The sequence below is a fragment of the Oryzias latipes genome, chromosome 4 (assembly GCF_002234675.1).
Source record: "Oryzias latipes chromosome 4, ASM223467v1".
Lineage (NCBI taxonomy): Eukaryota > Metazoa > Chordata > Actinopteri > Beloniformes > Adrianichthyidae > Oryzias > Oryzias latipes.
This window is the reverse complement of record NC_019862.2, coordinates 26,199,447-26,213,503: the sequence shown is the minus strand read 5'-3', so window position 1 is coordinate 26,213,503 and position 14,057 is coordinate 26,199,447. Positions and strand designations below refer to the sequence as shown.

Genomic DNA, 14,057 nt, shown 5'->3' with positions numbered 1-14,057 from the left:
ATAACACAAGAGGATTTTTTTTACTACAAGATTTTATGTATTTTTTTAACGTAAAACCACAAAATCATGCATTCCTTAACCACCTTAAAAAATGTCTACTTGGAAAACCAAACAGTTCAATCAGCTCCACGGCATTCATGCAGAAGGGTTCAAAGAGTTTACAAGAACAGCTATGCAGGCAAAGAAAGCCTACCCCCACTGTGCTGAATTAAAGATGCTATAATAGATTAACTATTCACTTTAAAGTGGAAAATAACTGCGTGGAATAATGCTGAGGTGTAATATAGATTCTAATGTACAGATCACATTGTCTGTTTTGGAGGCAGAACAGTTTACAGCCTGAGGAAGAAAAGCCCGCCTGCATGGGTTCCTGTCTCAGTATAAAAGTCAGGACTCTGATGAGTGTCGTCCTTTTCTCCAGACAAACGCCATCCAGCACACAAGGTAGGAAAGAATAGATCATTTCTGCTGTCAAACTGTTCTGGACAAATGACTTTGTATCACAATGAGCTCACAGTATTTTTTGATGGTAAAACTTTTTTTTGTTCAATGTTTAAAGTGTTTTTCAAACATTCCAATGACATTTGTCCTGATTTATTATCCAACTGTGAGCTTTTTTTTCTTATATTCATACTTTGCAATGTTTCACACATAAATGTTCAAGAAAGGGACCTTAATTCTCAACTTCCTTGCATTTTTTTCTTACAAATCGCAAAGTAAGATTGTGCCAGGCGTTTTTTTTTAATTGTTTTTTTCTGCAAGTTCATAATAATCAAAAGATTTAATAAAAGGATGTGAGACTAGGAAACAGTGAGGAAAAGAGAAACTTCTATAACCAATTATTTATGTGTACATAGGTATTACAATAGAGTAAATAATTCTGTTAAAAGTAAACATTAGTTATCTCAGGGAAGATAAAAACAAATAGAGAATAAGTGTTTGAGTTATACATATCTTGATTTCGACTTTATTTTAATCTATATGGGTTTTAAATCCATCACTTAAAGAAAAACCAAAAATCAAACTGAGGTAAACATCTTAAAACTATAACTGACAAAACATTTGAAAGGTATAACAGAAGTTTTCTCTCATATCTGGATAGGTCCAAAGATTTGACTGTGTAAACTGCATCCATAAGGTCATTCCAAAGTTTAACAGAGATCACTGCAAAGTTACCTTTCACCTTTTTGCAAGTTCGGGGAACTGTTTTGTGACAGAAGCTGCAAAGCAGGGCAAAAACTCCACAGCTGAAACCTAAAGCGTTATCTTGCTTTACTGTAGAATAAACCATACCATGAACCCACTATAGGTCAGTGCAGGAATGCTGGAAGTACAGTGTCTGTTTTTAATGCATCCATAGATATGACAGACTAAAATTAACATTTTAAAAATGTCCACATAGTACTCTTCTTTCTTCCTATGTAATACTTAAGCAACACTTTTCAAAGGGTCCAAATTGATTCATTGTAAATGAGTCCAGTAGGAATCAATGCAGCTTTGTACTTATGTTGACAGACCAACAATAATGCTTAGAAAAAGGTTGGACAATGAAAGTCTTGTCTGCTTAGATAAAGGTTCCAGAGCAGTTTTTGCTCAGCCCTTTAATCTGACTCAAGGAAAAAGAGATACAATATTTTTCTTTGAACAAAATTCAATATAGTACTCCTACTACTATTGATAGTAATACTATTATTCCTTTACATTTATAGGTCAGGCCTAATATTTAATTTGGACACAAAAATTGCATGAGGTTCTATACAAATTGGTCAAAATGAAGTTTTTTATTTGCACTAAAGTTTAAAAGTATGTGCATTGATTATGCTGCATATTGAATTTTAAGGCTAGAAAGAGTCACAGTCAGAAAACCATGCTTTTTCAGCAAAAGCATGAAAGGTAGTAGTTAATTTCTAATTCTTTTTTCAGCTGCACCATGGTGCGCACGGTGGCAGTGATTGGCGCTGGCCCTTCAGGTCTGACCAGCCTAAAGGCTTGTCTGGATGAGGGCTTGGAACCAACCTGCTTTGAAAGCAGTGACGACATGGGTGGACTATGGAAGTTCAAGGCAAGCTTTTACTCTTGAAAATGTCTAATAAGTCTGTTTTTCTACCTGACATGTAAAATGTTTTATTCAGTTTGTGATCATTATTGAATGGCAGTGGATTAAAGACCCACTCTGATGAAAATTGTGTTTTTTGTGTTTTTAATATGTCCTTGTGGCATTTTGCTGATAATGGAGGACACATTAGTTTTCTCTGGTGGGTTGAGGTGCACAGGCGCCCCCGCTGCCATTGGTGTGTGTGTTCATGTGAATGAGCTGATAGATTAGAAGTAGTGTAAAACGGCTTTGCATATTAGTGGGTAGAAAAGTGTTTTACAAGTACAGATGACAATAAAAACATGTCAAATACCTTCTTTACAGGACGTGTCAGAGCCAAACCGAGCTAGCATCTATCGCTCCCTAACGATCAACATCTGGAAAGAGATGATGTGCTACAGTGACTTCCCTATCCCAGCTGATTATCCCAACTACATGCACCATTCTAAAATCCTGAAATACTTCAGGATGTATGCAGATCACTTTAAACTGCTTCAGCACATTCGCTTTCAGGTAACTAGACACTACAGCTAGTGTGTAGTTGAATACTCATGGTTTTGGGTGGATAGTCTGACTGGTTTTGGATCCCAGACCTCGGTGAAGAAAATTACCCAGCGACCAGACTTCTCTCGCACCGGTCAGTGGGAAGTGGTGGTGGGGACTAAAGATGGGAACGAGGAGAGTCACATCTTTGATGCAATTATTTGCTGTTCTGGTCACTTCAACTACCCGAACTTGCCTCTCAAAGACTTTCCAGGTACCTACCTAGAGGACACAACGCAAACCTTTGGCCTGGTTAGTGTCAAATAAACGTTAATATTATGTTGTGTTGCAGGAATTGAGTCATTTGAAGGCAATTACTTCCACAGTTGGGATTACAAGGGGCCGGAGGACATGTATGGGAAGAGAGTGGTGGTCATTGGGATTGGTAATTCAGGAGGAGACATTGCAGTGGAGACCAGCAGAGTTGCAGAAGAGGTAGGAAAGTCCCAGTGATTGTTGAGATTCTGCTTTCAAGTCCCTTCCATTACTATGCAACGTTGTGTTCTCATGATGCACTAGCTCCTCCATCTTCACATGTAAACACCATCGCAATGACCTTGATCATTTCAAATCTGCTTCCTTTTCTGGCTCCCTGCAGGTGTTCCTGAGCACTCGCAGTGGTGCATGGGTCATTAGACAAGTGTCTGACAACGGCCTGCCAGTTGACATGTTCAACACGCGCTTCGTTCATGTCATGCTCAAGCTTCTCCCAATGAGTTTGCTCAACTGGCTTGGGGAGAAAAAACTCAACTCTATGTATGACCATGCAATGTATGGTCTCAAACCCAAACACAGGTAGAAAACAACTCCAATTTAATTATTTTTTTCTTTCTTGGGCCATAAACTTTATCACAATCACTATCACTTCAAATAGATACAATTTAAATGGTGGAAGCCATTTCTGTCCTGGAAGTCATAGGACTTCTCCTTGTCGGATTAATAAGGTATAATTGAATTAAATTGAGTTGATAATGGGTTAATGATCCTAAATTGTTTACCAAATCTGAGTACCTGACTGGTCAAAGTTCAACTGGTCTCACCTTCAGAACGTGGAGCCCACAAACAAGGGCAGCCATGGTGCAGAGATGGTGCGGTCGACCTCTGGTCAGAAGACCGCAGGTTTGGTTCCCTCCCTGCGCATCCATGTGTTGAAGTGTCCTTGGGCAAGACACTGAACCCCACATTGCTCTGGATGGTTATAAGTTGGTGCCATGCAGTGCTCATTAGCGGATCCGGCATCAGTGTGTGAATGTGTGTGTACGTGGATGAATGAGACTGTGACTGTAAAGCGCTTTGGGCCTTTTAAAAAGGTAGTAATCCACTTTAAAAGTATGCGTCATTTACATTTAAAAACTTGCATAGTAATGCATGAACACATGAATTTTGAGTGCGGAGGCCCGAAACACACATATCAATGTGTTTATATAGACTTTTTGTTGGAAGCCGTTACCCGAACGCATGTTTCCAAGCCTGGTGCGAAGGTAGCATTGGAGTTACTGTTTCACTAGTTTTTTTTACTGTAATCAGTTTTCCTTTAGTTTTTATTATAATAGACCCCTTATAATAGATTCAACTCATGTGTGACTTCATCTTCTCCATCTTCTTGTCGGTCAACAGGCTTCTCAGCCAGATTCCAGTCATCAATGATGACCTGCCTTTCAAGATTTTGTCTGGAGGAGTTATTGTCAAACCAAACATCAAGTCAATCCATGGCTCCACTGTGGTGTTTGAAGATGGTAGCTCTGTGGAAAATGTTAGCAAACATCTAATTTCATGACATCCTTTTACCTTCCTAATAGCGTCCAAAAAAATCATAATGTTTTTTTTCTTTTTTCTTTCAGGTGGATACCATTGTGTTTGCTACAGGTTATAATTATGATTTTCCTTACTTACCAAAAAATGCTTTGTATAAGTCTGGCCACCGTGTGGGTCTATACAAGCATGTCTTTGCTCCAAACCTGGATCATCCCACCCTGGCCATTGTGGGTTTCATTCATTCTGATGGCGCCATCATGCCACAGGCTGAAATGCAGGCCCGCTACGTTGCACGTGTCTTCAAAGGTGAGTCTGCATATAAGTAAAGATCACTGTAGTACTAAAGTATTGCAACTGCAAACTATAACTTGTACCAATAATTCATGTGAGCCTGTTTGCTCAGCTTTTTGTCCTTTTTTGGCCCTTCAGGACATAAGAAGCTGCCATCAAATCAGGCCATGATCAAGGCTGTTGAAAAGGACACCAGAAATATTGAAAAAAAGTATGAGAAGTATTGAATCTGAACCATATATCTTTATCTTACTTTCATGTTTAAAAAAAAATTTGTGCATAAAATATCAGTGAATTGTTGCAACTTCATGTCTGTGTAAAACTGACACGTGACTTAATGTTGTGGAAGTGTAAATTGTGCAAGTCATTTCTGAATTGAGCTTGTTGTGGATGTGATTTAGAGAACAGCGTGTCTTAATATTAATTAATTTCTCTTGCAGCTACATCACGTCCAAACTGACACCAATTCAGGTGGACTTTGTTGAGTACATGGACAACTTGGCAAAGGACATCGGAGTGAGACCAAGCCTCCTCTGGCTCTTCTTCACAGATTTCCCCTTGTTTAAGAGGGTTTTTTGGGGGCCTGTCACTGCTTATCAGTATCGACTGTTTGGGCCAGGAAAATGGGATGGAGCTCGCCAAGCAATCTTCACCCAGTTTGACCGCATGTACCAGCCAATGAAAACGAGAAAGGTGCTAAAGGAGATTTTTTTTTCTATGGGTTTAAGGAATAAACTAGAAGATCAGTTCCAATAATAATCTTGTTGGATGCTTCATCCACAGGTGGAGGTGAATAAAGGTTCAGCAAAACAGCTGCTGTTCAAGCTGAGTTTGGTCACCGTTGCCGGAGGAACTGCTCTGTACTACATTCAAGCTCACCATCCAAACACCATTCCCGCCCTGCTGTCCAAGTTCCGTCCTCAAGTTGTCTGAACAAACCAGGAGTCCACTGTCCTAGTACCTCTGACCATATTTATTGTTTCAAAAACATTTCTGACTAAGGATTCTAAATAACACCAGACACCATACTTTTCTTTCAGCTTTTTTACTTTAAATTGGATTGTAGTGTGAGTTTAAACAAAGAGGCAAAGCAAGGCAGCTTGAATACACAGAAACTTTCACACACAGAGACCACTAGTAGTTCTTTACAGAGACAAAAGATCTTTGTCATTATTCTTGTTTCTTTTTTTTTACTGTGCTGAAACATTAACACCAGACTTTAACAAAATTGATTAAAGTTTTTAATTCTTCCGATCTGTTTGTGTCAATTTCCTCCTTTATAATGTTGGGCTGTCTTCCCGTAAAACATCTATAAACAAAGCGTTCCTTCCCCCATGGTTTGGCAGCCAGAGAAGTCATAACAGGGGCCAGGTATCATTAAGACGATATAACCGTTGTAGGTGTAATGATCCTTTTTGCAAAAGTAAAAGTAATAGATGTGGTAAAACAGTGGGGAAAAATGTATTTGTCTGCCAACTGTTGGAACAATTATTAGAAAATGGAAGAAATACAAGACTGCTGAGAATCGTTCTGCACCTGGAGCTCCATGCAAGATCTCACCTGGTGGAGTATACATGATCTTCAGAACGAGGCTGTCCCATCAGGGGTCGCCACAGCGAATCAGCCACCTTACAGCGGAAGATTTGCATGAAAATTTTGGCAATTTTTTACGCCGGATGCCCTTCCTGATGCAACCCTCTCAAATTAACCGGGCTTGGGACTGGCACAGAAGTAGAGAAGAGAACCCAGGTTTCACGGACGGAAGGCGCCGCAAACCAGCACGAGCTAAACCGGCTCCCTCTTCAAATCACCAGACATAAAGTAAGATAAGAATAAAGATATATAGGATTTTTTACTCACATTGCCAATGGTGTTTGCTGAAATGTAAAACAGATGTTGGAATTGGTTTATTTTAAGTGATCAAAATAAACAAACAAACTAAAAGTGACAAAAAAGCTATACATACATATACATAAATATATCAAACTTAGTTTGGACAATAAGTCATAAATTAACTAGGAATATTTTCTTCCCACTCCTCCAAAATACTAAAGGTCCCCACTTCCTAACACCTTCGCGTTTCCTGAATCTACAACCTCTGACTCTCTTCCCTTTATTGATTTTTGAAGCTATATCTATCACCAGGTTTGGTGAAAAAACATTTTTCAAACTTTTGGTTTAGAATGTAAAGTCAAATGTAAATCCTGATGCATTTAATGTTGTTTTCTTTTAAATGTTAGATTATATACATATATATATCTATATATGTATATAATCAGCCGGATGATGACAAAGAGAGTCAAGGTAGTCCACACAGGAGGCGTCTCACTTCCAGAAAGAACAATAGACGACGTTGAGGACAGTTACAAGTACCTTGGAATTCCGCAGGCAAATGGCAACCTGGAGCAGGCAACAAGGAAAGCTGCAACAGCTAAATACCTCCAACGGTTAAGGCAAGTCCTGAGAAGCCAGCTCAATGGCAAAAAAAAGACCTGGGCAATAAACAGCTACACACTGCCAGTTATCAGATACCCTGCAGGAATAATAAGGAAGAGATACAGACCACGTATGTTAAGAAATGAAAGCTCCTCACCATGCATGGAGGGTTCCATCCCAAATCCAGCACTCTGAGACTGTATGCTAGCTGCAAGGAAGGAGGCCGAGGACTAGTGAGTGTAGAAGCCACTATCCAGGATGAAACATCCAAGATCTATGAATACATCAAGCTCAAGGCCCCAACTGACAGTGTGCTCAGTGAATGTCTTAGGAAATGGAGAGCAGAGGATACAGTGCTGGAGGACAAATCCTCATGGGAGGACAAACCCCTGTATGGGATGTACCACCAGACCATAACTGAAGTGGCTGATATCAAGAAGTCCTACCAATGGCTAGAAAGGGCTGGCCTACAGGACAGCACTGAAGCGCTCATCCTGGCAGCTCAGGAACAAGCCCTGAGCACAAGAGAAATAGAGGCTCAGATCTACCACACCAGACAAGACCCAAGGTGTAGGCTGTGCAAAGAGGCCCCTGAAACAATCCAGCACATAACTGCAGGATGTAAGATGCTGGCAGGTAAAGCATACATGGATATATATGGATATATATATATAGACAGTATTATTACTTAAAGATTCAATGTAAAAAGAGAGGCGGCGTCTCTGATTAGTCTATCATGTAGACTAATCATGCCTGCATTTTTTTATTATGAATAAATTCAGTTAATTTCTCATGAACATTCGTAAGTCACAGACTTCATCATACATCTTGTTCCTTTATATCATTTGGCTTTTGTCCTTATCTCTGCTGCTTTACTCTTAAGATAAAAATTCAATTATAATAAAAACAAATACATCACAAAACATAATATAACCAGATTTATATGATGTTATATAATGTTACAAATACATGACAATGGCTATTATGCAAAGGAATGTATTCCTTTTTTTGGTTACGTAAATGATCATTTATTATTAACAGTAAACAACATTTAAGTTATACCAATTATAGCATAGTCATATGTGATCCATCCACCCCTTCATGAAAAGAAAAGTGGGTTGCAAAATCTGATTTGGAGTTCCTGCCTAACAAACAAAAAACTATTTGAACAAACATAGAAGCAATTGTGAAGTCAAGTTTCTTTGCACACCAATAAATTTTAAATTTATATGAACCTATAAAAATAGTTTTTTTTTCATATATTGCAATATATTTTATTGGAATATATTTTGTAATACATGATATATTTTTTAATATATTGCAAAACTTATACTTTTTTTTATAAGAGTTTCTTTGATTGTGAAACATTAAGCTACTGGCTAATGAGCAATCATGAAGACTTTTTTTATATTCGTAATTTACTTTAATAATGACTTGTGGGGGGGGGGACTAGTTTTTAATTGTTTGCTTTTAAAACTTAAACACTGAACGTCAATTTTAAGAACATTTTTTATAGAAGTCAAACAGAAAGGTTTTGTGTGGCCTCTTTGTGATTTGTTTGGTTTTTGTTTTTTACCTGATTTTCACCAGTATGTCTCCATAAGTCAAATTGAAGTCAGATCAGATTTGTTTGCTAACATGGGGACTTTTTTTAAGCTGGATCAGTTTGTGGTAGATAGTCATTTTCTCCTTTGTTGTTTGTTTAACTGTGAGTCTACCTTTCAGAAGTCAGAACTCCGTTTCCCCCTCTGGTCACCACAGGAACCGTTTCCCGACTTCGTTGAGCACTACATCTCCCAGCATCCCCGGCGCAATGTTTCTAGATGCCACACACCTGACTTTCATTTGCAATCACTCACAGTCTACTTAAGCACTGCACTGAGAACTCAGTGTAAATTGTTGCTTGTGCCACTCTGCCTGGATACTGAGTGTGATATATTCTGACCTGATCTTCAGATTTCCTGACTGTTTTGTCTCTCACCCTGTTTGCCTGCCCTGAAACCCTTTGCCCTGAAACTCTCTGATACTTTGTTTTTTTTAATTGATTTTTATTTTTAACATTGTAATCAAAACAAAAAAGAATTCACACAAATGTACCAAACTCATTAAAGACATGATGAAATGCATAGTTAAAAAAACAAACGAATCACTTAGATAACATTTGCGTTATTAAATATGGTGATCATTAACTCCTCTTATCTTCATATCATGAAATCAGAGTTTCTTTATACATTTTCTTAAATATTTGGATATTTGGACATTGTTTGTGGACTTTTAGCTGTGCTGCAGACGGAACCAGCAATCTGCCCGTTTTGTAACACTAATGGTTATCCAAACAGCTGAGACTTCTGTTACCTCCACTTAACATGCAGTGCCTTCCTAGAAGAAAAAAGTCAGTCTATTCATTTGCAGTGTCTGGGTGGGGAATTCCACTCGTTCTGGCAGGTCATAGTCCTTTCTGTGCTGTGGGGTTACTCGTTACGTAACAACTTAGCACACGCTGGTTTGCAGAATGTCTTTTTGTGACTCCTGTTGCGCAAGATTTTAAAGAGCTTTCATGAGGAGGTGAGAAGAGCTGACACAAAATCTGAGACTTGTTTTAGAAGTGCTTATTTTCTCATCTTTTCTCATGCTGTTGGTGCTCTGCTGGTGGCTCAAACAAGCCATTTGGGGGATTTGTGTTAGATAAATTGATGCCTTCTTTGTTTCCTTTTTTTCTTTTGTGGAACGTGGATCAGCAATGCCTCTCCGTGTGGCCGTGGTTGGGGCAGGCAGCTCAGGCCTGACCTGCATTAAGGCCTGTGTTGATGAGGGCTTGCAGCCTGTCTGTTTTGAAAGCAGTGACGACATTGGAGGCTTGTGGAAATTTCAGGTGGGTGGAGTAGTTTGAGAAGGTCAACTAACGTACGTACACCGAGATTAAGATTTTGTTTCCTAACAATACTCTGCATGAAACTGTAAACGCATTTGTTTAATCTCGAGCCTAAATCTTCTGTGTATGCAGGAGCTGCCTGAGCCAATGCAATCCAGCATCTACCGCTCTTTGGTGTCAAACACCTCTAAAGAGATGATGTGTTTCAGTGATTTTCCCATGCCAGATGACTATCCAAACTACATGCACAACTCCCAGCTGCTGCAGTATTTGAGGCTCTACACTGAACATTTTAACTTACTGAAATACATCGTGTTTCAGGTTGATCTAGTTTTAAACATGCTTTCTTCTCTCTGTCAAGTCCATCTGCTCCATAGTAACATGTATGTTTTTGTGAATGTGGGCATGCACACACCAGACCAAAGTGAGAAGTGCTACACAAAGACCAGGCTTCTCTGTGTCGGGACAGTGGGACGTAGTGACGACAAACAAAAGCGGAGAGGAAGAGCATTGGATCTTTGATGCGGTTCTGGTTTGTTCAGGACACTACACCCATCCAACTTTACCTCAATTGGATTTTCAAGGTGGAAAAACTTCAGTTTAACAGTTTTTTTGGTTATCTCAATAAACCAAATAATAAAAATGTTTTGTTTTGAACACCATCTGTTTCTCTGCAGGGCAGGAGACTTTCTCTGGCAAATGTTTGCACAGCTGGGAATATAAGGATGCAGAGCCCTACAGAGGAAAAAGGGTGGTGGTGGTCGGCCTCGGCAACTCTGGAGGAGACATTGCTGTAGAAATCAGCAGATCTGCAGAAAAGGTCAAAGTGAACAGGAGCAAGAAGTGGTGTCATGTCGCTTTGTGCACCATCCAAAGTTATTTTCTTCAGGTTGTAGAAAGTGTTTCATTCATTTCTATGTTTTATTTTTCCAGACATTTCTCAGCACACGACGTGGAGCCTGGGTAATCGGTAGGATGGCCGCCAACGGCCTTCCTCTGGACATGACGGCCATCACCAGGTTCAACGGCTTCATAACGCAGCTGCTTCCCAGAGGTTTTGTGAACTGGGTGACTGAAAGAACACTGAACCAGAAATATGACCACGACCTTTATGCTTTGAAACCCAGACACAGGTTATTCACTAGCTTCATGGTCTCTGCATTGTGTAGAACAGTTCATTTTTTTTTCTATACTTTTTTTTTTTAATAAGGTGGACTAAACTGAGATTTTAACAGGAGGTTAAGATGCAGGTCATAGAGTTTGAAAGAGAGATATATGTACATCAAACTTCGAGGCTCTATGACCCTTGTGCTATCCTAGGCACTTTAACATTGGTAGTTGGGTCATCTAGACCCACTAGACAGTGCTCTGAACCTTTTTTCTTCAATGATTTGTGATCTTCACTGGTGTCCATGGATTACATGAAATCTTTCCACCTTTATCCACCTTTGTCATGGTAGGGAGAACACGTCAATGTAAGGGTGGGGTCATCTAAGATAGCACAAGGGTTACATTAGTTGCATGGCAGCACACAGTCTGCTCAGGGGGAATTTGTTGTCTCGTTCCAACAAGGAGGTTTTGGAAGAGTTTTTAGCCTCTGACTGGTAACCACTTAATGAAACTCAAGGAAATTGTCATTTTAGGGTTATAACATGCTCAGTCCGCACATAAGCTTTTTTGTTTTTTAGCAATTACTCTTTTGCAAAGGGAAAGATTTCCTCCTGCAAAGACTCCGCCTCAGTCTTTAGTGCAGTGGCACACAACACGGCTTCTGGGTTGCCACCTAAAACCAACAGTAGAAGTCTGACATGACCACACCCAAAGAGTCCTTTTCTATGGCTGCTCATGTACCACTTCACTCTGATCATGATCTCAAAATTGGGTGTTATCTTTTCACAAATATGCCAGAGCAAAAATTATCCAACATTATTATTGTTGTCATTAATATTCCTAGAATAGCTGGATTCAGATCACAGTCATCTCTCTCCTGCAATCAGCTGCGGCCCGACAGCCGGGCCCCATCAGCTGTTTGTCAGCCGATTTCATTCCAGGCATTTGGCTGGAACCCCTGCTCTGCAAGCTGCAGCTGCAGACATTCTGCTACAGCTCATCCCTTTTCTCTGTATTTGACAGGATTCAAATATCTGTCACACTGATGCTTTCTCGGTTTTGTTAATTCAAACGAAATCAGTGACAAAGAGGGATCTAAATGACAATTTATCCCAGTTTAACATGTGAGAACTGTTACAATTGACAGGCACCCGCTTGTGGTTTACTATGATACTGCATAGTTTGAAGATTAAGAACTGGTGTCAAGCCAAAACAAAATGTTGACATTCAGCTGTGTTGTTCAGTTTCTAGGAACCCACACAAACTTTTGTCAATGTAAGGATTGTAGCTGTGCAAGCTGCAATGACTTCGTTATCATTGAAACAATTCCTGATAATCTCTTCATTTGTTACAGATTTATAGACAGAAGACCTTTGATTAATGACGATCTTCCCGGTCGAATCCTCCAGGGGGCGTTAGTCATAAAGCCCAACCTGAAGGAGCTCAAGGACACATCGGCTGTGTTTGAAGATGGCTCACAGGAGGAGAACATTAGTGCAGTGATCTTTTGTACTGGTTACAAAGGAACTTTCCCCTTCCTGGACACTGCCCTGTCTGAAAGACCACATGGGGAGTTGACACTGTACAAGTATGTTCACAATTTTAGCTTGACACGTAACTGGACATTGTGGATGATTCCAGATCTTCTCCTTGCTTCATCAATGGCTTCAACTATTACATTTATATTGAAATTGCAAACACTCTTTTGCCATTCAGAAGAGTATTTCCACCATCCCTGGAACACCCCACTCTGGCCATCATGGGTCTTTTTCAAGCTAAAGGACCAATCATCCCAGTAGTGGAGATGCAGGCTCGCTGGGCTGTTAAGGTCTTTTCAGGTATGACCAACCTGAAATCAGAAAAAGGAGGGTAAACAAAATAAACAAGCGTGTTTGTTCTTCCAGGCTCAACCCATCTTCCACCCAAAGAAAGGATGCTAGAAGTCATTGAGTCTGATAGAAAGAGGAACATAAGAAGGCAAGCATCTCCCCGAAATTAAAAGTGAATTTCAGAGTAAAAGAACACGCTAAGATTCAATCATTTGTGTATTTAATTTCCAGCTATCCCTGCCCACAACAGGCTGCTCTGCAGATAGATTACATACCATACCTGGATTTCATGGCTACTGAGGTTAGTTTTTGTGAGCCCCGAGAACAATTTTGCCATATATTTTACAACATGCAAGGACATTAAACCTAAACGGTTTTTAGGTGGGTGCTCGGCCAAACCTCCTGAAGCTGCTCCTGAGAGATCCTGTGCTCTGGATGAAGGTCGTCTTTGGTCCCTGCACTCCCTATCAGTACCGCCTCACTGGGCCTGGACAGTGGACGGGGGCCCGATGCGCCATCCTGACTCAATGGGAACGGGTTGCTAAACCTTTCAAGACCAGACTAGTGCCCCAACCTGAGCCCAGGGCAAACTTTTTATATTCTCCCTGGTCAATTGCGCTTGTAGGAACTGTGATAGCAGCAGTGCTTTTGTCTGCATTGGTGCAAAATGCAACTTTGCTCAGGGGCTCTTGGTCCCCTGGCCATTGATATGGAGAGGAATATTCACTGTAGGAAAAATTAAATAAACAGGTCAACAAAGTACATCTTAAGCTTTTGGTTCAACTTAGTACAGAGTATTTTTATTTAACCCTCCTGTTGTGTTTGTGTCAAATCTGACCAATTTACAATTTCAAACACTCATACTTTTGTCTCCATTAATGTAGGGAAATGTCTCCACCTAATGGTCTTTCTGTGTCACTAGAGAATTCTGCATCATGTTCATCATTAAATCAGATTTCTAGTGCATTTATGTTTTGTGTTTATGTTTATGTAGGTATGGTTAATACTAATAAAGTTGCACATTTTGTTTGTGTTTGTGTTCATACGACTTTTAATTTAGTGTCACTCAACTGAAAACAACATAAATAAAACACAAATGTCAACTTTAAAAAAGGTTTGGAGTTTC

The 14,057-nt window shown here is 39.8% G+C and overlaps 2 protein-coding genes across 3 annotated transcripts; both read left to right on the top strand.

Moving 5' to 3' along the window:
- Positions 1 to 319: 319 nt before the first annotated feature.
- LOC101173929 (dimethylaniline monooxygenase [N-oxide-forming] 5) lies at positions 320 to 5,938 on the top strand. The gene is made up of 11 exons (XM_004068171.4): positions 320 to 444; positions 1,924 to 2,062; positions 2,420 to 2,608; positions 2,687 to 2,852; positions 2,931 to 3,073; positions 3,237 to 3,433; positions 4,256 to 4,391; positions 4,480 to 4,699; positions 4,823 to 4,895; positions 5,125 to 5,377; positions 5,468 to 5,938. The coding sequence occupies exons 2-11, from the start codon at positions 1,931 to 1,933 to the stop codon at positions 5,615 to 5,617; spliced, it is 1,659 nt and encodes a 552-aa protein (XP_004068219.1). The 5' UTR covers positions 320 to 444; positions 1,924 to 1,930; the 3' UTR covers positions 5,618 to 5,938.
- Positions 5,939 to 9,557: 3,619 nt separating this feature from the next.
- On the top strand, positions 9,558 to 13,962 carry LOC101173695 (dimethylaniline monooxygenase [N-oxide-forming] 5). Of its 2 annotated transcripts, XM_011474347.3 has the most exons (11): positions 9,558 to 9,685; positions 9,859 to 9,992; positions 10,125 to 10,313; positions 10,411 to 10,576; positions 10,670 to 10,812; positions 10,926 to 11,125; positions 12,457 to 12,690; positions 12,819 to 12,940; positions 13,007 to 13,079; positions 13,163 to 13,232; positions 13,313 to 13,962. In XM_011474347.3, the coding sequence occupies exons 2-11, from the start codon at positions 9,861 to 9,863 to the stop codon at positions 13,637 to 13,639; spliced, it is 1,656 nt and encodes a 551-aa protein (XP_011472649.1). In that variant the 5' UTR covers positions 9,558 to 9,685; positions 9,859 to 9,860; the 3' UTR covers positions 13,640 to 13,962. The 2 variants fall into 2 exon arrangements, with proteins under 2 accessions (XP_011472649.1, XP_004068218.1); XM_004068170.3 differs by having other exon boundaries at positions 9,672 to 9,992.
- Positions 13,963 to 14,057: the final 95 nt, after the last annotated feature.

Coding starts and splice junctions, on each gene's coding strand:
- LOC101173929 (XM_004068171.4), top strand. CDS start 1,931: ATGGTGCGCACGGTGGCAGTGATTGGCGCTGGCCCTTCAGGTCTGACC. Junction 2,609..2,686: donor TTCAGCACATTCGCTTTCAG/GTAACTAGACAC, acceptor TTTGGATCCCAG/ACCTCGGTGAAGAAAATTAC. Junction 3,434..4,255: donor GGTCTCAAACCCAAACACAG/GTAGAAAACAAC, acceptor GTCGGTCAACAG/GCTTCTCAGCCAGATTCCAG.
- LOC101173695 (XM_011474347.3), top strand. CDS start 9,861: ATGCCTCTCCGTGTGGCCGTGGTTGGGGCAGGCAGCTCAGGCCTGACC. Junction 10,577..10,669: donor ACCTCAATTGGATTTTCAAG/GTGGAAAAACTT, acceptor GTTTCTCTGCAG/GGCAGGAGACTTTCTCTGGC. Junction 12,691..12,818: donor GGGGAGTTGACACTGTACAA/GTATGTTCACAA, acceptor TTTGCCATTCAG/AAGAGTATTTCCACCATCCC.